Source organism: Hylobates moloch, unplaced genomic scaffold (genome assembly GCF_009828535.3).
Source record: "Hylobates moloch isolate HMO894 unplaced genomic scaffold, HMol_V3 SCAFFOLD_14, whole genome shotgun sequence".
Taxonomy (NCBI): Eukaryota; Metazoa; Chordata; class Mammalia; order Primates; family Hylobatidae; genus Hylobates; species Hylobates moloch.
In genome coordinates this window covers 46,368,751-46,396,359 of record NW_026652289.1, presented here as the reverse complement: position 1 = coordinate 46,396,359, position 27,609 = coordinate 46,368,751, and the positions used below count along the sequence as shown (strand labels likewise).

At 40.2% G+C, this 27,609-nt stretch overlaps 1 protein-coding gene across 2 annotated transcripts in view; it reads right to left on the bottom strand.

Annotated features, from left to right (window-relative positions):
- The window catches only part of ADAMTSL3 (ADAMTS like 3), a 392,111-nt gene that overhangs the window by 152,370 nt on the left and 212,132 nt on the right, over nucleotides 1-27,609 (bottom strand). For both annotated transcript variants that reach the window (XM_032174471.2, XM_032174470.2), the window contains exons 9-12: nucleotides 9,207-9,318; nucleotides 4,162-4,300; nucleotides 3,027-3,077; nucleotides 1,528-1,732 (exon numbers count right to left, since the gene is read on the bottom strand). In XM_032174471.2, coding sequence (XP_032030362.1) covers nucleotides 1,528-1,732; nucleotides 3,027-3,077; nucleotides 4,162-4,300; nucleotides 9,207-9,318 — 507 coding nt within the window. The remainder of the gene's footprint in view (nucleotides 1-1,527; nucleotides 1,733-3,026; nucleotides 3,078-4,161; nucleotides 4,301-9,206; nucleotides 9,319-27,609) is intronic.

Here is a 27,609-nt window from a genome sequence, read left to right as displayed (position 1 = left end):
TTAAACTTGTGATAGGAAACTTCAGATGTCAACCTAAATATATGTGAAGAAATATGTAATTCTCTAATCTTCTTTTTAGGGAGTATGTGACCAAAAATTAATTGATAACTTCTTCCCTAGCAAGTTTGAAGAAAGTTCTACAGGGTGATGATGTTTAGTCTGGGGATATCAGAAAAAGATTGATATGGTCTTCACCTGACACTCACTTGTCCTTCAAGTTCAAGTGTGCCTCCTTTCTGAAGCTTTCCTGACACCTTCAGGTGGAGTGAATCATTCCACCTTGTGCCTCTGAAGTACTGGGCACATGACACTACTCATGCACCATACAATACTGTATCACAACTTTGTTTGCATGCATGTCTGTGCAACTAGATTCTAAGCTTTTGGGTGGTAGAAGCAAGTTGTATTTACTTCTTAGCATGGTAGCTGACACATTGAATAAATACACGAATAGATATATTAATGCATGTATATGATGAACTGTGTGAAAATCACTTAAGAAAGCTGGAGAAATTTGAGTCAACTACATCTCGCTCTCTAGAAAATTAAAGGATTAACATTAAATTATTAAATACCAATGTCTGCATTTTTCATCTTTGACTAATCCAGCTGCATTTTATTTGTTCTGGAGGCTTACTCAGTCATATCTTTAGAAAGTGAAAACTACGCTAATTTGACATGAACCTTGTTATACCTCTGGGGTGTTTTCCTTCTTCTCTTTTCTTTTTTCATACAACTTGACCCCACAGATGATTTCTAAATAGGCTGCCCGCCTCTGGTCTTTCCCAATGTTAGGCTATCTTGCCTCAATTACTTAAAATATATTATGTCTTCACAAAAATTGTGAAGGTTCTTAGTAGCTACTGGATCAAGGACGCACACTTTCATGTCGTGTCAGCATTTCCAACTTAATCTTCCAATTCTTAGTAACATGGGTCATCTCTTCAATCTCTTAATCTTCCAGTTCTTAGTAACATGGGTCGTCTCTTCAAATCTTCAACTTTGAGTCACTTCTTGTCATTACTGCCTTTGCTCAGCCATCTCTGTTTGGCCATCTCCCTAACACTAACCCTAATCCAGTGATGTTTCTCAGGTTCTTGCTTGTTTACATTCTTCAAAGAATTTAAACAATTTAAATTTTAATTCTTGCTTGTTTAAATTATTCAAAGATGGATTAGGCACCACGAGGGCAACAAATACTTCCTGACTGACTCTGCTTCAACATTTGTTCTTTACAGATTTGTTCTTTACAGATTTGTTCTTTACAGTACTTAATATTAATTATGCTGATAATTGTATGGAAATATTATTATTAATGTCCTTAATATTAATTATTCTTACCTACCATGATGCTTGTTGCCTTTCTTACTTCATCCTCCAACTGTCTTCCTAAGCTCTTTGGAGTAGGAACCATGCTCTTTTACCACTTTTTTTTGTCTCCATGCTGTCTAGCACCATGGTGGGCATATAGAAAATATCTCTTAAAATATGAGAATTAATTAAAAGTGGCATATTCTCAAATCTTACCTGAGACCACTCCATGGCAATCCACTTGGGGCAATCAAACAGATTACAAGTTTGCATAACCTTGGGTTTGGGTGCATACATGCACTTCCATTCTTCCACCTGCAATATCTCTCCATGCATGGATTCCTCTACACACACAAAGCTCCGTCTCTGAATCCCTCCTCCACAGGACACGGAACATGCAGTCCAAGGATTATGTTCCCAGCTCAAAAGCAAACAAATAAAATTACATTATTTATTTGTTGTTTGTTTGAAGTTTGCAAAGATGGTGGCAAAAAGTATGGCCTTAAGGTATCAGTTGTGGTTCAGCGGAATGAGCCTGGGACTGGGAGGCATAAGACTTTACACTTTTTTTTTTTTTGAGACAGAGTCTCGCTCTGTCACCCAGGCTGGAGTGCAATGGCGCAATCTTGGCTCACTGCAACCTCTGCCTCCCAGGTTCAAGCAATTCTCCTGCCTCAGCCTCCCTAGTAGCTGGGATTACAGGCATGCGCCACCACACCCAGCTAATTTTTGTATTTTTAGTATAGACAGGGTTTCACAATGTTGGCCAGGCTAATCTAGAACTCCTGACCTCATGATCCGCCTGCCTCGGCCTCCCAAAGTGCTGGGATTACAGGCATGAGCCACCGTGACCAGCCTTTTTTTAACTTTAATTAATTTTTTTTTTAAGATGGAGTCTCTTTCTGTCACCCAGGCTGGAGTGCAGTGGCAAGATCTTGGCTCACTGCAACCTCTGCCTTCCGGGTTCAAGCTATTCTCCTGCTTCAGCCTCCCAAGTAGCTGGGATTACAGGCCTCTGCCACCATGTCCGACTAATTTTTGTACGTTTTAGTAGAGATGGGGTTTCGCCATGTTGGCCAGGCTGGTCTTGAACTCCTGATCTCAAGTGATCTGGCCGCCTTAGCCTCCCAAAGTGCTGGGATTACAGGCATGTGCCACCACGCCCAGCCAAGACTTTATTCTTAACTGACACACACAAATTCTTGTCACAAGGTACTTAGCTCCTCACATCTGGGGTTTCCGTCAACTGGGAATAATATGCCTTCCCTTCATAAGACCATTGTGAAAATTAAATCAATTAAAATATACAGTGTGGCTGCGTCTTCAAACTGCCTCTAAACTGTAAAATACTAATGGACAATATTATTAGAGAATCACAGAACCTCAGAGTCAGGAAGGACCATACTACTCATTTCGGTATATAAAAGGGGATTAAAATTTCTGATTAATTGCAACACTTGAGCTCCTGCTATAACACTCAGTTGTCCAAGATATGCTTGACAGCTCTGGCGATGGGAAACATCATCTTTTGAGGCAGCCTATTCCATCTAATTCTTAGAAAGATTTTTCCTATTATTGAATTGAAGTCTGTTTTCCCTTAGCTCTATAAAGTATCTAATATCTAACCCTCATACATTTTAGGCTGTTGCTACAGATGCTACAGTTCCTTGCAAACTACTTAAATTGCAAAAAGGAAAAGGAAACATATAACTCACCGAGGAAGAGGTTGGAAGTGGTCATAGGGCATTATCTCTTTAAATCCATCACTACAAATGAAATCTTTGTGAGAATATCATTTCTATAATAAATTAACACATTCATTAATTGACGAATATAATATTTGACATCCCAAAAGACAGAGCTCTTCCAAATTGGAAACTAAAAATGTCAAGTGTTATCAACCATTCCCCAAAATTCAGCCACCATCTCTTTAATTGTCAAGAATATCTACAATACAAATTCCCCAGTTCTATTTGAAAATATAGGAAACTAAACTAGCAGTATATTAATCAAAGGAAAAAAGTATCTTGCAATTTCGATAAATTTATTCCTTTTTATAATCATTACTCTCTTAATATATTAGTGATATTAACACACTGTCGTATTAGTAAGATCTTCAGAAAACCATTTTATTTCACAGAATTTGTCCTTTGAAAGGTCTCTATTAATAATTACGTTCAACCAGGCTTACAGGAAACAGGCAGTTTAGTAACAGGAAATGAAATCCACTGAGAACGTTTCCTTTTCCACTTGCACACTTCTTCCTAAGCCAGCTGGCAGATATCTGGAGGATTCTGGGACTTGATATTGTTCTGTTATTTTAAGGTATTGTAGTAAGCCAGGAAACTTCCCCGGGCAATCCAAGTCAGCAGGTACTAAATTATGCAATAGGATAGTTTACACATAGCTTTTTTTGCTTTGGCATTAAAACTTTTTACTTCCTTGCACAATGCATTATTTATACTGAATTTAATATGAATACTTTAAAGGCCAAAACATGATAATGGGTGACCCAGTTTAAAAGCTAAAATGGTGAGTGAAAGATATTTATGATTGGCAGATGGACTACACATTTTACTTGGATGAAGAGAGCAGGAGATTTTCAAAAAGGTTCATTATAAAAAAAAACTTAGGAACACATAGCCCACGACAAGAGAAAGCTAGACTTTCATTCCTAATGAATGTGTCCTAATTCCTATGCACCATAGTTACAAATGTGAATGTAGGCACCTGCCGCCAGTAGACAAAGTCAGGAAACGGAAATGTATTGCCCTGCAAAGATTGATCAGTCTCAGTTGAAGCTGATTTGTTTCTTTTTGAAGTAAAAAGCGTGTAGACAATGACACAAACCTTGATGGGCAGGGATCCATGCTGCATTCCTTCAGTTTTGGTTTTGGTTTTATATTTTCAGGGTAGTAGTGACAATAATGGTCAGGAACTACCCTCTTCAAGCGGATATCCACACATTCAGCAGAATTGAGCTGATAACCTAAAGTGTTAGAAAAGGAAAGTCTGAATATTGCATCCGTTTCATTTGTACTTGGCAGAGTTATCACTTGCCACACACTTTTTTTTTCCTCTTTAAGAAACTTAACTCAGTGGTTCTCAACCCTGGCTCTATAACAGAACCACATGGGAGCTTTTAATATACTCTAATGCCCAGGTTCCTTCATGGTCCAATTAAGTCAGAAGTCCTGTGGCTGGGATCCAGGAAAACAGTACCTTTTAAAAAAGATTCTCAGGTTCTTCTCAGATGACTGAAATGCGTGGCCAAAATTGAGAACGACAATTAGTACCGACTGTGGTACTCTCAGCACTTCTAACTAAAAAATTACAATAGTCTCCTCTTAAGAACTGTTTCCAGCCCAGGTGCAGGTGAGTTATTCATTCTCCTCAGTTCATTGTCTTTTCTCCTCATTGTCACCATGGCACTGTGCAAGGCCCTTCTCTCATTTCCGTATAATCTCTCTTCTTCCCTTATTGACACTCCCATTCCAATCCCCGCAACACACCTATTTTGATTTGTTGTTGATATGTCCTTAAATATGCAACTGTCTTATGTAACTTTTTTTGTGTATCTGTTTTTAACTTAATAAATGATAAAGTGTTTTAAATCTTGTTCCGTTTTCCACTTTTTTCACTCAACATCATGTTTTTGAGAACTACCCTTGTGCTGGGTGGTTGCTGGGTTGAATATTTCTTTCATAACATTTTTTGATTTGCATACACCGTACCACATTTTACTCCTCTGCTCCCCTGGGATGCCACGGGCACCTGCAATACCAATAAGCTTTCCAAATGGGGAATTAAGCATTGTCTATACAAAAAGGAACAAAATCCATCCCCCTATGTCACTCCCCAGCCCTCGTCTCACAAGCCTTCAAATGGAAGGAATGAAGACTTATTCCTGATTCTATTAAACCTAATTTGCAGAGTTTCTGAGGAAAGTGAACATTGCAAATAGATGAATGCTATAAATTTTAAAAGCAAGTCACAAAATGATGCTTCTATTTCCTGAAAGATCTGATTCCAAGTTTCCTGTCACTACATAAGTGTCTTGTTAAGTTAAACTTTTTCAAAAAAAGGTAATTTTTCAAAACTAGAATGAGCTCTTTACAAAAGAAAAAATGCCCAAAGCCAAGCACTCTGCCTCTGCCAGTTGGTCTGAAGGTCTAAAAATACATTTAACGTCTTGATTGTTGAGAGGAATCTGATTTTATAAACCACTAGACAGCTTTCTACAAGACATGGCTTGGATGTAAGCTGAGTGCAGAAGGACGGACTGGTATGCATTATAAAAAGCAAGGTCGAAACCGCAAGAATGAAAATCCAAATGGAGTCAATAAAATGTTACTTGGGTGCCAATATCTGCCAGAAAGTCAACGATATCAGATGGCAATGGCAATCTAGGTACTTTCTCCAGAATGATCTCAAGTGTCTCACATCGACGACTACAGACGGGACTAGGAAAGTCCATCCAAGTACCCCCGGTACCTTAGAGACCGATGAACTAATTTTCTTGATTATCCAAAAAACTCTGAAATTCCATTCACACACATCACACAGATTTGATTACTAATATAATTAAATTTTGGTAATGCTTTCCTTGTGGATTTTATGTGTGTGTTTTATTTTCCCCAAAACAAGTACAAAATGAGATTACAGCTCCTTGAGTCAGAAAAAAAAATCTTTGTTCTAAATAGAAATAGACTTCTAAATGAAAACAGGGCATATACAGGTGTTTATAATTTGGGGAGAGAGAATTAATTTTCCTCTTTTGTTTTATCACAGTTCAGAGATAGCAAACAGCAAAAGAAATGAGGCAGATTGCCTTTCTATATCTTGAACAAATGTACTGAAATTCTGCCAGTGTACAGAAAATGGCAGGCACCCCAAAAGCAGCCTAAAATCTCCCTTCTGTTCTTACATCCACTGCTATCTTTGGAGACGATCTCACTGCTAAGTGCTCATGCACATTTATAGTTCCAGCAGGACTATGTCTTTCCATGGGCACCCAAGTATAAGAAACACCTATTTGCTTCCCAAGAATTTAATCAACTGGACTAAGCTGAATCCCACTATAAAATGTCTCCTCTGGAGTAGAAAGTGCCTTTTATCTTATGGATCCAAATGTGAACGTCTCTCTGAATGACTGTGTGTAAGAACAAAGAAATAAAATTTTTAAAAAATAGATGTTTGAGCCAGGCGTGGTGGCACATGCCTGCACTCCCAGCTACTCGAGAGGCTGGGGTGGGAGGATGGCTTGGGCCCACCAGTTGGAGACCAGCCTGGGCAACACAGTGAGACGCCATCTCTACAAAATATTTTAAAAATTAGCCAGGCATGGTGGCACATGCCTGTAGTTCCAGCTACTTGGGAAGCTGAGGCTGGAGGATTGCTTGAGCCCAGGAGTTTGAGTCTAGCCTGGGCAACTTAGTGAGACCTGCCTCTAAAACAAACAAAAACAAACAAGAGAGATATGTTTGTTTTTCTGCAGAGTAAGAGTACCCGAAGAGTCATAAGTGACTCAAAGATGTAAAGGAACCTTTGCCTCATAAAAATGCTTATAACATTCAAGAAAATTCAGGAGGAATTGAAAATAAACTGAATGAATGTCAGAGCTGGTACAAACTTGAAGATGACTTACTCCACTGGTTTGTTTTCACTGTATTACTTTGTGATTGTGCTCTATTTGTGACAAGGGATAGATTTCCACTTACGGTAGTACTATTAAATTCTTTTTGTGAATATGTTTATTTAAGTTGAATAAATGCCCCCCTTAAGGAAAAATCTTTTAGTAAATAACAGTGCAGGAATAACACAGATATGGCAAAAATAGTGATGGCAATATGGCTCCAGCTGCTATCCAAAGACACTGGCTTAAAGAGGCAATGGTTCTCAAAGTGGAGTGTGTACCATCATCTCCTGGAGGATGAGCCACACTCTGGGGTTTCTGACTCAGTAGGTCTGCGGTGGGGCCTGAGAATCTGCATTTCTAGTTAGTTCCCAGGAGATGCTGATGCTGCAGGTCCAGGAAGCCCACTGTGAGAATCACTGCTGCGGGATCATAATCAAGTGGTCTATTGCCTCAACCCTGGCCCTGGGAAGAACTAGCTGGCAAACTGGGGAGATTCACTTTTACTTTCTTTCTGTTGTACTATTCAGTCTTCTCTTTCATTTCCAGGGACATAAACTTCTTCTTGGGCCTGGGCTGCCCAGTGCTTCCCATAAAAGTGCCTGCCCTGTTGTTTCAGGGGGAGCCTAAATTCCAGAAGAGAGACATCTGCCTGCATATTCACAGCAACCTGGCACTGACTGAAGAGCCCTCCTTCATATACCTGTAGTTTAAAGGAGAAAAGCCAGTTTCTGACTCTAAGTAGATTGATATGCCGTAGGCTTCAAGGATTGAAAAGATGCGGAGCTAGGCTGGGCTGGAGAAGGATTTATTCTAGCTCTTCAAACAAGACCATACCTGAGCCTGCATACCCTGATGTGGTCCCAGGTGTAGTAGGAGGTTTAGGGGAGGCAAAGGGCAAAGTCATTTAGAGCATGACTCTGATATCAAGCAGACCTGGCACCAGATCCTAGCTGCACTGTTAACTAGCTGAACAACATACTACTGTATGCTCTTTACACTTTCTAAGTGTCAGTTTGTTCATGCATAAGACAGGAATAAAAGAGACCTTCCTTAGGGTTTTCTTGAAGAATAAATGTGATTATGAGCATCTAACCCATGGCTTGACACATGGTAAACTCCTAGTACCACTGCCTGGTACTCTAAGGGGAAGCTTAAACATAAATCCCTATTCTAGTAAGTCATGGTTCCTGGGTTGCATGCATTTATTCTTTGATTTAAAAGGTCAGTTCAGAAAAAGAGAATTATTTTGACAGTAGCTCTAGTTGCCTCCTCATTTGCTCCAGAGAGTTGCCAGTTCTCCGTATCAAATGGACAATTATCTTCCACCAGAGCATGAAAGATGTTGCTTTTGTAGTGTGTGTGTGGAGCCCTGGATTACACTTGTCCCCAAACCTTCCTCAACTGACTATGAAAACCTTGAAAAAGGCTGGGCGCAGTGGCTCACGCCTGTAATCCCAGCACTTTGGGAGGCCAAGGTAGGTAGATAACCTGAGGTTGGGAGTTTGAGACCAGCCTGGCCAACATGGTGAAACCTGTCTTTACTAAAAATACAAAAATTAGCCAGGCATGGTAGCAGGCACCTGTAATCCCAGCTACTCAGGAGGCTGAGGCACGAGAATCACTTAAACCTGGGAGGCGGAGGTTGCAGTGAGCCGAGATTTGGCCACGGCACTCCAGCCTGAGCGACAGAGTGAGACTCTGTCTCAAAAAAAGAAAAAAAAAAAAAAAAGACCTTGAACTAAGCAGACAATAAGCAGGGCTTTCCCCTTAACACTTAGTAGGGATCTTTTCTCTTTTTAATAAGCTTATACTCTTGCACCTGAAGGAGAGAAAAATTGTAAATCTAACGTTAGAACCAACACACCCATTGACTCAACCAGGCTGGGCAAGTCACTCCATCTTTCTGCTTCTCAGATTTTTCATAGAAAATTTAAAATAATACATACTTTAAGGGCAATCAAGAAGAGAAATGCAGTCACACATGCAAACAAGTTTGTTTACAGTTTTGTTTTGTTTTTTTTTTTTTTTGGCTAAAAGTAAAAGGTGTTTTCCAAATCCAGTTTTGCACCTGTCTTCAAGAATAAAGGCAAATGCATCTTCTTCATTAACACAATTGCATTCAGGCTGCTGAGTAAGATGCTGTGTGATGATACGTCTCTAATCACCACACTAATTTTAAAATCAGCTTCAAAAATGTAAATGTGTAATTTATCTAACTCGGAGCTCTAAATATTCATGAACAAAGCCTGGGCCTCACCTCCTCCACACGTCACGGTGCAGGGAAAGAAGTCAGTTTGTCTCCACTGATGACTGATGGGCTGGTAAAAGAAGAACTGAAACACGCTGTCTTTGGCTGCAGTGTACCTGGTCTGGACAAAGAGAACTATGAGAACACACGTGCAAACAAGGAGCTAGTGCTTTCCACACCTTTCAGAATAAGATAAATATTCTTCATGTATGTAGACAACCACCCATCCATTAGAAAAACTACGGAGCAAGAGTCCAATAAGTTTAAGATGTGATGACATTTCATTAAGATTTGTCATAAATGGGGGCTTCTGCAAATCTCCCTGGAGTCATTTTTCCAGATAATTCCATGCCTGTGAATGGATTCACAAAAAATGTAGGTAGAATTTTGTTTGTTCATTTCATACTGTTTTTCTTCCTGAAACATTTGATTTTAATTTTCATGACAACAAAGATTGAGAATTGATTTGGGTTTGCTCACAATATAGCACATAGTGGAGACTCTTACATTTTCAATAATAATATATTTAAGCACATCCTTCTGAAAAATTCTTCTAGGAGCACAACTGCAAGAACTCAACTTAAGTGTACAAATATATGGTGTTTAAATAGTCTAGTATCTAATTAAAAGGAAATGGGGGCCAGGAACGGTGGCTCACACCTGTAATCTCAGCACTTTGGGAGGCCAAGGCAGGTAGATCACATGAGGTCAGGAGTTCAAGACCAGCCTTGCCAACATGGTGAAACCCCATCTCTATTAAAAATACAAAAATTAGCCCAGCATGGTGCCACATGCCTGTAGTCCCAGCTACTCAGGAGGCTGAGGTGGGAGAATCTCTTGAACCACTGTCTCAAAAAAAAAAAAAGGAAATAGGGCACCAATGAGGTAATATATATGTTAATTAGTTCCATTTAGCCATTCCACAATATATACATATTTCAAAATATCATGTTATACACTATAAATGTATACAATTTTTGTCAATTAAAAATGTTAAGAAAAGATTAATGTGGCCAGGCACAGTGGCTCATGCCTATAATCCCAGCACTTTGGGAGGCCGAGGTGGGTAGATCATCTGAGGTCAGGAGTTTGGGACCAGCCTGGCCAACATGGCAAAATCTGGTCTCTACTAAAAAATACAAAAATTAGCTGGGTGTGGTGGCATGTGCCTGTAGTCCCAGCTACTCAGGAGGCTGAGGCAGGAGAATAGCTCGAACCCAGGAGGTGGAGGTTGCAGTGAGCTGAGATCACACCATTGCACTCCAGCCTGGGCAACAAGAGCAAAACTCCATCTAAAAAAAAAAAGTAAAAGAAAAAAGAAAAGAAAAAATTAATGTGTTAGAAAAACCAGGCCAGGCACAGTGGCTCACACCTGTAATCCTAGCACTTTGGGAGTTCAAGGCAGGAGGATCACTTGAGGCCAGAAGTTTGAAATCAGTCTGGTCAACACAGTGAGATCCTATCTCTCCAAAAGAAAAAGTTTAAAATTAGCCTGGTGTGGTGGCATGCACCTGTAGTCCCAGCTATAGCTACTGGGGATGCTGAGGCAGGAAGACACCTTGGGTCCAGGAGTTTGAGGCTACAGTGAGCCATAATCATGCCACTGCACTCCAGTCTGGGAAACAAAGCAAGACTCTGTCTCAAAAAAACATGAAAAAGAAAAAACTCTAAAAAATGCAATTGGGAAAAAAAAAAACAAGAACTAAAATTGGGATAAAAAATTTTAACAATAAAAATAAATATGGTGGGCCAGGCGTGGTGGCTGATGCCTGTAATCCCAGCACTTTGGGAAGCTGAGGCAGGCAGGTCTCTTGAGGTCAGGAGCTCAAGACCAGCCTGGCCAATATGGTGATACCCTGGCTCCACTAAAAATACAAAAATTAGCTGGGTGTGGTGGCACATGCCTGTAATCCCAGCTACTCGGGAAGCTGAGGCAGGAGAATCGCTTGAACCCGGCAGGTGGAGGTTGCAATGAGCTGAGATTGCGCCATTGCACTCCAACCTGGGCAACAGAGTAAGACTGCATCTCAAAAAATAAAATAAAATAAAATAAAATAAAATAAAATAAAATAAAATAAAAAATAAAATAAAATAAAATAAAATAAAATAAAATAAAATAAAATAAAAATAGTATTATAAAAGATATTTCATATGAGAAATGCTATATTTAGTGGAAGAAACAGCTTATCAAAATAATACAGTTTAATTATTAAAGGGAATTTTAATAAAGAATATCAATAAATTTGCTATATTTCTTTTAAAAATAGAGATAACAGACAAATAGAATGATGAAGAGACAATATTTAATGATATAATTGCTTAGAATTTCCTAGATTTTAAGAAAGACAGAAGTCTCTGTTTCAAAATGCTCATTGAGTTCTAGACATTAAAAAAAATAAAACAAAAAGCATAAAGAAAAATCCTAAAAGTTATCATAAACAAAAATATGATTACCTAGAAAAATGTGAAAAATCAGATTAACATCACATTTCTCACAAGCAATATTGGATTCAAGAAAACAAAGTCAAGTCCTCAAAGTGATGAGGGACAAGAACATTGGATCTAGAATTCTATTACCAAGTTATTAATCAGTAATCAGTTATCCACCTATAATCAAATGACCAATCATTAATCAATGAAATAAATATATTTTCCGACACAAAATGATTCTGAAACTTTAACACTTAGAGATGTTCACTGGAAAAAAAGAAAAAAAAACTACTAAAGAATGTACCTAAGAACGAATATAAATATAGAAGTAGTGAGATGCAAGAAGCAATAATGATTAAATAAATCAGTAAAGCTTATGAGAGAATCTAAACAAGGATTGATTTTAAAATAGTGGTTTTATGTATTTAATTACAAAATGACATAAAAATTCCAGACACAAGATGTGTGTGTAGGGAAGGAGAGGCAGGGTTATGGTAATGGAGTGGTGACAGCACAGGTATTACAGAGATAAGATACACTGCTAAGGAGCTTTGTTTCTGGCTGTGGCAGGACTGCTTGTTTCTGATGAATCTCCCCAATGAGAATAAATAAAAATGCTGCCTAAAATTTTCCTTTTTCCTTTTCTTTTTTTCTTTTTTTTTGACACAGAGTCTCGCTCTGTCGCCCAGGCTGGAGTGCAGTGGTGCGATCTCAGCTCACTAGAAGCTCTGCCTCCCGAGTTCACGCCATTCTCCTGCCTCAGCCTCCCAAGTAGCTGGGACTACAGGTGCCCGCCACCACGCCCGGCTAATTTTTTGTATTTTTTTTAGTAGAGATGGGGTTCCACTATGTTAGCCAGGATGGTCTCGATCTCCTGACCTCATGATCTGCCCGCCTCGGCTTCCCAAAGTGCTGGGATTACAGGTGTGAGCCATCGCGCCCAGCCTTTTTTTTTTTTTTTTTTTTTTGAGAGGCAGTCTCACTCTGTTACTCAGGCTGGAGAACGGTGGCGCGATCTCAGCTCACTGCAACCTTCGCCTCCCAGGTTCAAGGGATTCTCTTGCCTCAGCCTCCTGCGTAGCTGGGATTACAGGTGCACACTACCATGCCTGGCTAATTTTTGTATTTTTAGTAGAGATGCAGTTTCTCCACGTCGACTAGGCTGGTCTCGAACTCCTGACAGCAGGTGATCCACCTGCCTCAGCCTCCCAAAGTACTGGGATGACAGGCGTGAGCCACCGCGCCCAGCCCATAAAATATTTTTAGTGTATTTTAGCACATCAGAAAACTACCGTGCTAGTGAGGATTTGCAGGACTAAGATCACAGACACAAAAGAAACTCAGAAATGTGAGCAAATTTGGTGTGACATTTGGCTCTACCTTTTTGCTCAAGGCATTTTCCAGTCTGCAAGTGGTGGCTGAGCAGCTGAGAAACTGGACAGATCTGTCATCAGCCTCACGTAGTGGAATGCAAACACTAGAGCTCAAGGCCTTCCAAGGTGTCAGGTGTTGGTAAACACCCCAGGTTCCCAACCCAGGACCCTAGAAAGTTCTATCATAGGAATAAAGCAAACTGGAAACATGACAACCTTCAAAGGGAATAAAGACCTGGTTCAAGTTATTTCAATTCCTTGTTGGATAAAGACCACTGGTTGCTAACCTAGCTGTCTTCTAGAAGCAAAAATAAGACAGCTAAAATAATCCAGTTGGAAGAGTGTTAGACTGAAGATCTAGAAGCAAAAATAATCTGATAATAATTTTTAAAGGGGATTTTAACAAAGAGTATCAATAAATCTGCTACAATCTCAAATTATATCCAAAACCTTTCTTCCATAATATACAGCACAAATTTTAAAAGTAACCAAGAATAGAAAAAACAAAATTTAATGACAACCCAACAAAGTGAAAAAAATAGACATTATAAACATAATGACAGGAAATCCAGATATTGGTATTAACTAATGAAAATATAAAAACGTAAGTACACCATTACTACCTCCTGCAACCCTGGCCTTGGCTTCAGTCTTGTTTCCCCACAGGAGGGGCCTAGCAACACCTTATGCTATTCCTATGATTATAACATAAGTATTGGAACACTTTGCCTCGGGCTCTGTTTTTCAGAGCACTTGGAACAAGATTAAAATGTTCAAGAAATCAAATTGTAAGATGGGGAATTTCACTGGAAACAAGCTATAACTAAAATGGAAATTCTAGGAATAAAAGATGCAATAATTTAAATCAATATCTCAATGGACGAACTTAAAAGTGAATTAAAATAGACTTTGGCAAGTATTTTATAAAGAGCCAGATAGTAAATATTTTAGGTTTTCAGGCTACATGGTTTCTGTTGCAACTATTCAATTCTGCTACTATAGTGCAAAAGTAGCCATTGACAATGTGTAAACAGATAGGGGTGGCTGTTCTGATAGAACTTTATTTACAAAAACAGTGATGGCATGCTGGTCATAATCTGCTGATCCCTGAATTAGACACACCTGAGCAGAGCATCAGTAAAATGACTGATAAAAAGAAAGTGGAAATTAGACAAATTGGATACAGGTAAAAAGGTATAATTACAGTCCCAGAAATACATAACAAAGAGCTTGAGACAGAAGTTAATCTGAAGACATAATAAATGAGAATCTGTCAAAACTGATGGTGGATCTCAAGCCACAGATTCATGAGACACCTGGACCTCAAGCTGAAGAAAGGCACTAATTACACCATAGCCCAATTGATGAAAACCCAAAACAAAGGGAACACACTTAAAAGCAGATGAAGAAAAAGGACAAATTACCTTCTAAGGAACAAAAAGAAGACTGATAGCTGACTTCTCCACAGAATAAACTGAAGTCAGAAGACAATGGGGAGATATCCTCAAAGTGCTGAAAGAAACGTTTTATAATAACAGAAGGGTCAATTCACTAGGAGCTATGCGATGATTCCAAATGTGAACATATCTAACAACCTAGCCTCAAAATATATAAGGCACAATGCACAGTCACGGGGTAGTTTTAGCACATCCCTCATGATAGAATAAGCAGACAAAAATCAAGAAGGTTATAATTTTGAATAACACAATTACTAAACATGACCTAATTGACATACATAGAACATTGTATCCAACAACAGAAGACTACACATCACATTCTCCCAAACTTTGTTATATTCTGAGCCACAAACCAAGTTTCAAAAATTTTGAAATATTGAAATAATATGGAGTATGTTCTTTGACCACAGTAGAATTAAGCTATAAAAATAACTTTTAAAAAGATTACTAGAAAATTCCCTCATGGTTGGATGTTATACTTCTAAATAATCTACAAGTCAAAGAATATACAATTATGAAACTTACAAAGTAATTTAACTGAATGATGAAGGAAAACATTTCATATCAAAATTATTAAATTAAATATAAGGCATGCATTGAGAGAAATTTATAGACTTAAATGTATATGTTTTAGGGAGAAAAGATGAAAATTAATGATTTCATAATCCATCTCAAGAAGTTTAGGAAAAAAACAGCCTATGGGATCTAAAGAAGTAAGAGTGGACATAATAAAGATAGGAGCAGACATTAATGATATGCAAATAAAACTAGAGTAAAACAGTTAACAACCCAAAAGTTGTTTCAGCGAAATGTCTAATAAAATTGATAACCCTCTGATGTGACTGAGCAAGGAGAAAAGAGTAGACACAAATAGTCAATATCAGGAATGAGAAAGAGGACATACTACAGGTTGTTCAGAAAGTGAACAAATAATAAGAGGATGCTATGAAAAGTATGCCAATAACTTTTTAAAAGTTAGTTGAAATAGACAAATTCATTGAAACAAAACGAACATAAGAAAATAGAAAACCTAAAGAATCTGTATCTTTCAAAGACATTAAATGCATAATTCTAAATATTTCCTGGTGCACACTGCCAAACATTTGAAGAAGAAAAAAAGGCATCAAACGTCTGCAAACTATTGCAGAGAATAAGAGGAAACACTTCTAAACTTGTTTTATAAAAGCAGAATAAAATGCCAAGACCTGAAAAAGGCATTCCAAGAAAACAAACAAGCAAACCCTTTCTGCACATAGGTACCAAAACAACAACAAAAACCTTAAGTGAAATAATTTAAAATCACATCCAGTGATATATAAAAGGATACACCTTTTAACAAACAATAAAATAATTAATATTAACAATAAATTCTATTTTTTTTTTTTTTTTGAAATGGAGTCTCATCTGTCATCCAGGCTGGAGTGCAGTGGTGCAATCTTGGCCTACTGCAACCTCCACCTTTCAGGTTGAAGCGATTCTTCTGCCTCAGCCTCCCAACTAGCTGGGACTACAGGCGCGTGCCACCACACCCGGCTAATTTTTTGTATTTTAGTAGAGACAGAGTTTCACCGTGTTAGCCAGGCTGGTCTCAATCTCCTGACCTCGTGATCCGCCTGCCTCAGCCTCCGAAAGTGCTGGGATTACAGGGGTGAGCCACCACGCCCGGCAACTAACAATAAATTCTAATAGAAAAGAATAATAACTCAGTAGTTTTATCATAGGAAGATACAGTTGGTTTAACATTTGAAAAATCAATGTCATTTATTACATTAAAAAGGAAAAAGGAGAAAACCATGTGATCATCTCTAAAGATGCAGAAAATGGGGTGGAGCCAAGATGGCCAAATAGGAACAGCTCCGGTCTCCAGCTCCCAGCCCCAGCGACACAGAAGACGGATGATTTCTGCATTTCTGCTTGAGGTACCGGTTTCATCTCACTAGGGAGTGCCTAACAGTGGGTGCAGGACAGTCGGTGAAGCGCACTGTGCGCGAGCCGAAGCAGGGCGAGGCATTACCTCACTCGGGAAGTGCAAGGGGTCAGGGAGTTCCCTTTCCTAGTCAAAGAAAGGGGAAACAGACGGCACCTGGAATATCGGGTCAGTCCCACCCCAATACTGCGCTTTTCCAACGGGCCTGGAAAACGGCACACTAGGAGATTGTGTCCCGCACCTGGCTCGGAGGGTCCTGTGCCCACGGAGTCTCGCTGATTGCTAGCACAGCAGTCTGAGATCAAGCTGCAAGGCGGCAGCGAGGCTGGGGGAGGGGCGCCCGCCATTGCCCAGGCTTGCTTAGGTAAACAAAGCAGCCAGGAAGCTCCAACTAGGTGGAGCCCACCACAGCTCAAGGAGGCCTGCCTGCCTCTATAGGCTCCACCTCTGGGGGCAGGGCACAGACAAACGAAAACTCAGCAAGAACCTCCACAGACTTAAAGGTCCCTGTCTGACTGACAGCTTTGAAGAGAGTAGTGGTTCTCCCAGCACGCAGCTGGAGATCTGAGAACGGACAGACTGCCTCCTAAAGTGGGTCCCTCACCCCTGAGCAGCCTAACTGGGAGGCATCCCCCCAGTAGGGACAGACTGACACCTCATTCAACCGGGTACTCCTCTGAGACAAAACTTTCAGACGAACTATCAGACAGCTGAATTTGTGGTCTCACGAAAATCCGCTGTTCTGCAGCCACCGCTGCTGACACCCAGCCAAACAGGGTCTGGAGTGGACCTCTAGTAAACTCCAACAGACCTGCAGCTGAGGGTCCCGTCTGGTAGAAGGAAAACTAACAAACAGAAAGGACATCCACACCAAAAACCCATCTGTACATCTCCATCATCAAAGACCAAAAGTAGATAAAACCACAAAGATGGGGAAAAAACAGAACAAAAAAACTGGAAACTCTAAAAAACAGAGCACCTCTCCTCCTCCAAAGGAACGCAGTTCCTCACCAGCAACGGAACAAAGCTGGATGGAGGATGACTTTGATGAGTTGAGAGAAGAAGGCTTCAGACGATCAAACTACTCTGAGCTACGAGAGGAAATTCAAAACAATAGCAAAGAAGTTAAAAACTTTGAAAAAATATTAGAAGAATGGATAACTAGAATAACCAATGGAGAGAAGGGCTTAAAGGAGCTGATGGAGCTGAAAGCCAAATTTCGAGAACTACGCGAAGATTGCAGAAGCCTCAGTAGCAGATGCGATCAACTGGAAGAAAGGGTATCGCTGATGGAAGATGAAATGAATGAAATGAAGAGAGAAGGGAAGTTTAGAGAAAAAAGAATAAAAAGAAATGAACAAAGCCTCCGAGAAATTTGGGACTATGTGAAAAGACCAAACCTACGTCTGATTGGTGTACCTGAAAATGATGGGGAGAATGGAACCAAGTTGGAAAACACTCTGCAAGATATTATCCAGGAGAACTTCCCCAATCTAGCAAGGCAGGCCAGCATTCAGATTCAGGAAATACAGAGAACCCCACAAAGATACTCCTCGAGAAGGGCAACTCCAAGACACATAATTGTCAGATTCACCAAAGTTGAAATGAAGGAAAAAATGTTAAGGGCAGCCAGAGAGAAAGGTCGGGTTACCCACAAAGGGAAGCCCATCAGACTAACAGCTGATCTCTCAGCAGAAACTCTACAAGCCAGAAGAGAGTGGGGGCCGATATTCAACATTCTTAAAGAAAAGAATTTTCAACCCAGAATTTGCTATCCCGCCAAACTAAGCTTCATAAGTGAAGGAGAAATAAAATACTTTACAGACAAGCAAACGCTGAGTGATTTTGTCACCACCAGGCCTGCCCTAAAAGAGCTCCTGAAGGAAGCACTAAACATGGAAAGGAACAACCAGTACCAGCCACTGCAAAAACATGCCAAATTGTAAAGACCATCGAGGCTAGGAAGAAACAATAGCAACTAACGAGCAAAGTAACCAACTAACATCATAATGACAGGATCAGATTCACACATAACAATATTAACGTTAAATGTAAATGGGCTAAATGCTCCAATCAAAAGACACAGACTGGCAAACTGGATAAGGAGTCAGGACCCATCAGTGTGCTGTATTCAGGAAACCCATCTCACGTGCAGAGACACACATAGACTCAAAATAAAGGGATGGAGGAAGATCTATCAAGCAACTGGAAAACAAAAAAAGGCAGGGGTTGCAATCCTAGTCTCTGACAAAATAGACTTTAAACCAACAAAGATCAAAAGAGACAAAGAAGGCCATTACATAATGGTAAAGGGATCAATTCAACAAGAAGAGCTAACTATCCTAAATATATATGCACCCAACACAGGAGCACCCAGATTCATAAAGCAAGTCCTCAGTGACCTACAAAGGGACTTAAACTCCCACACAATAATAATGGGAGATTTTAACACCCCACTGTCAACATTAGACAGATCAACGAGACAGAAAGTTAACAAGGATATCCAGGAATTGAACTCAGCTCTACATAAAGTGGACCTAATAGACATCTACAGAACTCTCCACCCCAAGTCAACAGAATATACATTTTTTTCAGCACCACACCACACCTATTCCAAAATTGACCACATAGTTGGAAGTAAAGCTCTCCTCAGCAAATGTAAAAGAACAGAAATTATAACAAACTGTCTCTCAGACCACAGTGCAATCAAACTAGAACTCAGGATTAAGAAATTCACTCAAAACCGCTCAACTACATGGAAACTGAACAACCTGCTCCTGAATGACTATTGGGTACATAATGAAATGAAGGCAGAAATAAAGATGTTCTTTGAAACCAACGAGAACAAAGATACAACATACCAGAATCTCTGGGACACATTCAAAGCAGTGTGTAGAGGGAAATTTATAGCACTAAATGCCCACAAGAGAAAGCAGGAAAGATCCAAAATTGACACCCTAACATCACAATTAAAAGAACTAGAAAAGCAAGAGCAAACACATTCAAAAGCTAGCAGAAGGCTAGAAATAACTAAAATCAGAGCAGAACTGAAGGAAATAGAGACACAAAAAACCCTTCAAAAAATTAATGAATCCAGGAGCTGGTTTTTTGAAAAGATCAACAAAATTGATGGACCGCTAGCAAGACTAATAAAGAAGAAAAGAGAGAAGAATCAAATAGATGCAATAAAAAACGAAAAAGGGGATATCACCACCGATCCCACAGAAATACAATCTACCATCAGAGAATACTACAAACACCTCTATGCAAATAAACTAGAAAATCTAGAAGAAATGGATAAATTCCTTGACAAATACACCCTCCCAAGACTAAACCAGGAAGAAGTTGAATCTCTGAATAGACCAATAACAGGTTCTGAAATTGTGGCAATAATCAATAGCTTACCAACCAAAAAGAGTCCAGGACCTGACGGATTCACAGCTGAATTCTACCAGAGGTACAAGGAGGAACTGGTACCATTCCTTCTGAAACTATTCCAATCGATAGAAAAAGAGGGAATCCTCCCTAACACATTTTATGAAGCCAGCATCGTCCTGATACCAAAACCTGGCAGAGACATAACCAAAAAAGAGAATTTCAGACCAATATCCTTGATGAACATTGATGCAAAAATCCTCAATAAAATACTGGCAAACCGAATCCAGCAGCACATCAAAAAGCTTATCCACCATGATCAAGTGGGCTTCATCCCTGGGATGCAAGGCTGGTTCAACATACGCAAATCAATAAATGTAATCCAGCATATAAACAGAACCAAAGACAAAAACCACATGATTATCTCAATAGATGCAGAAAAGGCCTTTGACAAAATTCAACAACCCTTCATGCTAAAAACTCTCAATAAATTAGGTATTGATGGGACGTATCTCAAGATAATAAGAGCTATCTATGACAAACCCACAGCCAATATCATACTGAATGGGCAAAAACTGGAAGCATTCCCTCTGAAAACTGGCACAAGACAGGGATGCCCTCTCTCACGGCTCCTATTCAACATAGTGCTGGAAGTTCTGGCCAGAGCAATCAGGCAGGAGAAGGAAATAAAGGGTATTCAACTAGGAAAAGAGGAAGTCAAATTGTCCCTGTTTGCAGATGACATGATTGTATATCTAGAAAACCCCATTGTCTCAGCCCAAAATCTCCTTAAGCTGGTTAGCAACTTCAGCAAAGTCTCAGGATACAAAATTAATGTACAAAAATCACAAGCATTCTTGTACACCAATCACAGACAAACAGAAAGCCAAATCATGAGTGAACTCCCATTCACAATTGCTTCAAACAGAATAAAATACCTAGGAATCCAACTTACAAGGGATGTGAAGGACCTCTTCAAGGAGAACTAGAAACCACTGCTCAATGAAATAAAAGAGGATACAAACAAATGGAAGAACATTCCATGCTCATGGGTTGGAAGAATCAATATCGTGAAAATGGCCATACTGCCCAAGGTCATTTATAGATTCAATGCCATCCCCATCAAGCTACCAATGACTTTCTTCACAGAATTGGAAAAAACTACTCTAAAGTTCATATGGAACCAAAAAAGAGCCCGCATCGCCAAGTCAATCCTAAGCCAAAAGAACAAAGCTGGAGGCATCACGCTACCTGACTTCAAACTATACTACAAGGCTACAGTAACCAAAACAGCATGGTACTGGTACCACAACAGAGACATAGATCAATGGAACAGAACAGAGCCCTCAGAAATGACGCCGCATAGCTACAACTATCTGATCTTTGACAAACCTGACAAAAACAAGAAATGGGGAAAGGATTCCCTATTTAATAAATGGTGCTGGGAAAACTGGCTAGCCATATGTAGAAAGCTGAAACTGGATCCCTTCCTTACACCTTATACAAAAATTAATTCAAGATGGATTAAAGACTTATATGTTAGACCTAAAACCATTAAAATCCTACAAGAAAACCTAGGCAATACCATTCAGGACATAGGCGTGGGCAAGGACTTCATGTCTAAAACACCAAAAGCAATGGCAACAAAAGCCAAAATCGACAAATGGGATCTCATTAAACTAAAGAGCTTCTGCACAGCAAAAGAAACTATCATCAGAGTGAACAGGCAACCTACAGAATGGGAGAAAATTTTTGCAACCTACTCATCTGACAAAGGGCTAATATCCAGAATCTACAATGAACTCAAACAAATTTACAAGAAAAAAACAAACAACCCCATCAAAAAGTGGGCAGAGGACATGAACAGACACTTCTCAAAAGAAGACATTTATGCAGCCAAAAAACACATGAAGAAATGCTCATCATCACTGGCCATCAGAGAAATGCAAATCAAAACCACAGTGAGATACCATCTCACACCAGTTAGAATGGCCATCATTAAAAAATCAGGAAACAATAGGTGCTGGAGAGGATGTGGAGAAATAGGAACACTTTTACACTGTTGGTGGGACTGTAAACTAGTTCAACCATTGTGGAAGTCAGTGTGGCGATTCCTCAGGGATCTAGAACTAGAAATACCATTTGACCCAGCCATCCCATTACTGGGTATATACCCAAAGGACTATAAATCATGCTGCTATAAAGACACATGCACATGTATGTTTATTGCAGCACTATTCACAATAGCAAAGAGTTGGAACCAACCCAAATGTCCAACAACGATAGACTGGATTAAGAAAATGTGGCACATATACACCATGGAATACTATGCAGCCATAAAAAATGATGAGTTCGTGTCCTTTGTAGGGACATGGATGAAACTGGAAAACATCATTCTCAGTAAACTATCGCAAGGACAAAAAACCAAACACCGCATGTTCTCACTCATAGGTGGGAATTGAACAATGAGAACTCATGGACACAGGAAGGGGAACATCACACTCCGGGGACTGTTGTGGGGTGGGGGGAGGGGGGAGGGACAGCATTAGGAGATACACCTAATGCTAAATGACGAGTTAATGGGTGCAGGAAATCAACATGGCACATGGATACATATGTAACAAACCTGCACATTGTGCACATGTACCCTAAAACCCTAAAGTATAATAAAAAAAAAAAAAAGATGCAGAAAATGCATCTGATAAAGCTCTATGCTTGTACATAATGAAGCAAGCTAGAAAATGAAAAAAATTATTTCACCAAATAAAATATCTATAAAAAATTTTATAGAAACATCATATATAATGGTGAATTATAGGGAACTTTGCTCCTGAAGAGAGATGCATAACAAGGACAGCTGCCATCTTCATTATTTGCAGATGTCACAATTGTGTATGTATACCATCCAAAAGAATTCACAAACTATTAGTATTAATACATGAATATAGTAAGAATATAATGTCAATACACAAAAATCAGTATTTCCACATCCCAGAAACAAATACAAACTGAGTTAATGAACAAAACAAAAATCTAGTTGTTAGATGTCTCAGAGACAATGTTTGGATGGTCTGAACGAAACAATAATTATGCAAGGAACAAATAAATGAGTTTAGGAATGAAAGAGACATTGTTATAGGTAAAGAGATTGTTTTTAACAACAAGGGAATACCATGATTACATCTGAAGAGCTAAGTTTGAAAAATGAGATGAATTGGATACTTCTCTAGAAAAATATAAATTTCAAAATTGGCTGAAATAATAAGCCTAAGTGAAACAGAAATGGTTTTTAAGTCCTCTCCATTACCACCAAAAGGAAAAATTAGAAAAGAAAAAAAAAAGAGAGAGAGAAAAGGCATTAAGCCAGATGTGTTACAGAAAGAGAAATCCTTAGCGTAGTAGACACATTTCTTTGCCTACCAGCATCCATTTCTCCTTTCCATTCTACAGACACTCAATTTTGTTCATGTTCATTCCTCTCTCCTGTGTCTTACACGTACAGCCTGATTGTTCTTTTTTTTTTTTTTTTTGAGATGCAGTCTCGCTCTGTCACCCGGCCAGAGTGCAGTTGTGCAATCTCAGCTCACTGCAACCTCCGCCTCCCAGATTCAAGTGATTCTCCTGCCTCAGACTCCCAAGTAGCTGGGATTACAGGCGCCTGCCACCATGCCCAGCTAATTTTTGTATTTTTAGTAGAGACGGGGTTTCACCATGTTGGCCAGGATGGTCTCAATCTCCTGATCTTGTGATCTGCCTGCCTCAGCATCCCAAAGTGCTGGGATTACAGGCGTGAGCCACTGCACATCTTGATTGTTCTACGTGAATCACCGTGGTCACATTTACCTTGCTAGTGGCAGGACCCATGAGTGTTCTGCTCAGAAACACAACTGCAAAGGGTGTCACTGGCCAACAGCCCCAGTTCTGGGTCAAGCTTCCCATGGGATGCTCCTAGCCAGTGACTAAGCACAGCAAGGGTACTGAAGGCAGAGCCATTCTTGGGAGACACTGGAGTCCTATGATGAATGACACTGGCTCAGGGTTTCCTCTCCAGCTTTGCTAAATTCTCCTAGAACCTACTGCATTTAAGATGCTTGCATCCAACCTTCCTTCCTTCCCTCTCTCCTTCACTCATGGTCAGATTTTCAGTGCAATCTGATGGCTCTCTCAGCATCACCCTGCTTTCTCTCTCTCTTTTTTCTCACAGGAATTTCCTGAATAAATTTCTTGCACTTCTCATCCTGCCTTGGCATTTGATTCTTTTTTTTTTTTGAGACAGAGTCTCGCTCTGTCACCCAGGCTGGAGTGCAGTGGCGCAATCTCGGCTCACTGCAAGCTCTGCCTCCCAGGTTCACGCCATTCTCCCGCCTCAGCCTCTCCAAGTAGCTGGGACTACAGGCGCCCACCACCACGCCCGGCTAATTTTTTGTATTTTTAGTAGAGACGGGGTTTCACCATGGTCTCGATCTCCTGACCTTGTGATCTGCCCGCCTCGGCCTCCCAAAGTGCTGGGATTACAAGCGTGAGCCACCGCGCCCGGCCGGCATTTGATTCTTAGAGGACCCAGATGAACACAGCAGTGGATGGTATAGAGTGGGCACGTGACCCAATTCTTGTCGATGAGAGGTGGTAAAAGGTCTACTGTGGAGTTGCTGAGGTTTCCTCGCTGAGAAGGTCCACAAGAAAGAAAAAGGCCTACTAGGCTTCCAGAGACCACATCGTCTTGTTCACATGTGACACCTGGACCAGTGCCTTTTACTTTCAGTGCAGGGCAAATACACAGCAACTTACTCAAATGCATGCACAATATCCTCAAATGGGCCCTAACTGCTGCCAGTGGGCACCCTATCTTTCCCCTAGTCCCTCGACACCGTCATTCTTGTCTTGCTGCACGTTCTCGGTGGTGTGGCTGGGACCCCTATCCAATCCTTGGCTGGCTTTAGAGCTCTGCACCTAGGGAGACCATCGGCTTTATTGTTCATACCAGGATGGCTCTGAGAGTGAAAGGAGGAGCTATTAACAATTCAGCTGGGGTAACAGGCACAAACTGGGCCTTTTCTGAACAAAATAGGCCCCACAGTCTTTCTACCTACACCTCTCCACTAAAGGGTCATTTTGCCAGCACCATGTCACCCCCTGGCCAGTCAAGAGTACATTAAATTTTCTAGATGTCTTCCATTACCACTCAGGAACTGAAGGAGACTCCAGGGAGCTAAACCCAGACTCAACCTGTGACTAAACATTTCATGGCACTAACTCCAGTTTCACTCTCATGTGGCTTCTCTGGGTTGTTGCTGATGGAGGTGGAATCCCTGTGAGGCGCTTTCCTCTGGGAGCTCTGCCTGGGATGGGAGCAAAAGCTCCTTTTCTGCTTTTGGCTTTCCCTGAAAGCCTCCCTGCCCTGGAGAGCGACCACCATCATGAAACATGGCTAGCTGCCCGCTTCCTTTGTCCTGGCGCCAGGAGAGGGAGAAGGCTTTCCACATCCTGGCTGGACATGCCCTGTGGTGCACATCCTCCTGAGGTCACTAGACCAAGGCGCAGCCTTACTGGAGAAAGGAGCATCCTCTCCATGTTATAGAAGATGTGCTATGGGTTAGGACCCCAGGCTTGGCCTTGGAAATGTTATGGGGACTAAATCAATTTGGAAAATCTTCATCTCTCTCCACTAAGGGTGGCTTTCAAAACAAAAGACTAAGCTAAAAATAATAATAACCCTACTTTAATAATGAAAAGATGAACATGAATGCTTTCTCTTGCACTCCTGCTAATCAGCTCTGCTGACAAAGGAGATGGTGAAGTACGGAGAATGGCAAAAGAGAAATGCACATTAACATTTGCAAAAGTGTATTACCACTGTTTGATGAGGAAAATGAGTTTTATAATAAAAGTATGTGGCCAGGCATGGTGGCTCACACCTCTAATCCCAGCTCTTTAGGAGGCTGAGGCAGGGGGGTTGCTTGAGCTCAGGAGTTCAACGCCAGCCTGGGTAACATAGTGAGACTCTGTCTCTACAAAAAAATTAAAAATTAGCTGGCTCTGGGGTTGTGTGCCTGTAGTCCCAGGTAGTTGGGAGGCTGGGGCCAGAGGATTACTTGCAGCCTGTACTTGCCCTGGGTGACAGAGCAAGACCCTATCTCAAAAACAAACAAACAAAAAAAACCAATGGTATAAAAATGAATTCAAATTCAACTACTTGACTTGGCCACTTCAAAAGAATTTCCAAAATTTATGAAATAGATTTTTATATAAAACTATTCATAATATCTACATTTATACATATATCTTAGCTGTGAATTCCAGTAATTACTAAAGCAGTATATGAATTGCTTTAACCAAGAAATTTCCCTCAACAGACCACATTACAGTAAAATATGCAATATTCTAAAAGTTTCTGCCTTTGGAATGAATGACAAATGCTTAGGATGAGACAGAATCCCAATGATTGAGAGGCATGAGGAAATAGGTAAATTTTCTTGTCTGCTGGCGCTGTTATGGGTTGAATTGTGTGCCCCCAAAACAACATGTTGAAAGCCTAGCCCACAGTATCTCAGAATACTATCTTATTTGGAAATACAGTCTTCGCCAATGTAGTTAAGGTAAGGTAACTGGGAGGACTTAATCCAGTATGAGTGGTGTCCTTATAAAAAGGGGAAATTTGGACTGGCCAGGTGTGTTGGCTCGTGCCTGTAACTCCAGTACTTTGGGAGGCAGAGATGGGTGGATAGCTTGAGCCTAGGAGTTCAAGACCAGCCTGGACAACATGGTGAAACCCCATCTCTGCTAAAAATACAAAAATCAGCCCAGCGTGGTGACGTGTGCATGTAGTCTCAGCTACTCAGGAGGCTGAGGCAGAAGAGTTGCTTGAACCTGGGAAGCAGAGGTTGCAGTGAGCCGAGATTGTGCCACTGCACTTCAGCCTGGGTGACATAGTGAGTCTCTGTCTCAAAAAAAAAAAAAAAAAAAAAAAGGCATGGGAGAAATTGAGAAATTTGGACCCAGAGGCAGACATGCACAGAGGGAAGATAATGCCCAAACTCTAAGAATTGAGGCTAGAGGCATAAGACAGCTTCTCCCTCACAGCCCTCAGAAGAAACCGATCCTGTCAATACCCTGATTTTGGACTTTCGGGCTCCAGAACTGTAGGACAATAAATTCGGTTGTTTACGCCGCTCAGTTGTGGTACTCAGTAACAACAGTCTCAGGAAACTAATACAGGCATTGACTCTAAAACTGTGTCTTGCTGAGTTTTGAAACACCTGTGAATGTCTAAATTTAGCCACTATCTGCACTGCATTGCAAGCCTCCAACATATTCTTTCAGAGAACGAAGACAGGCAGTTTCAAATCCTCTTGTCCCTGCATAAGTTAAATATGCTATCATAACTCTCCAGAAAGAAAAGAGGCTCATGGGTTGACAGCATAAAGGATATCTAGAGCTGAGGAAACTGAAGACAGAGATTGTACAACTGAGGACTAGTAGAAAAGCAATCAGAAAACATTTTCCTGAAGAAACACAACATATCAGAGTGGATAAAAAATGAATTCCTAAGAAGACAACTGGCTGAAAGAGGAAGGTTTCAGAGCCCGAAGAAGAGAAACTTGTTTTTTCTCCCTGAAGATATATATATATTTTAAAAGATGAGAAAAGCTACCAACAGTAGTTAAAAATTAACCATGGAAAGAGATGTCTTTATCAAAATAATTTAATTTTATTTTTTTAGATATCTTCATGGGAATATACTTAAAATTGATATTCACAAACATCTACTCATAGATGCAAATATTCAGTAAATTCTCACTGAATGAATAGTGTCTATCTCGCTGTCAATCAATGAAGCACATGGCATCAAC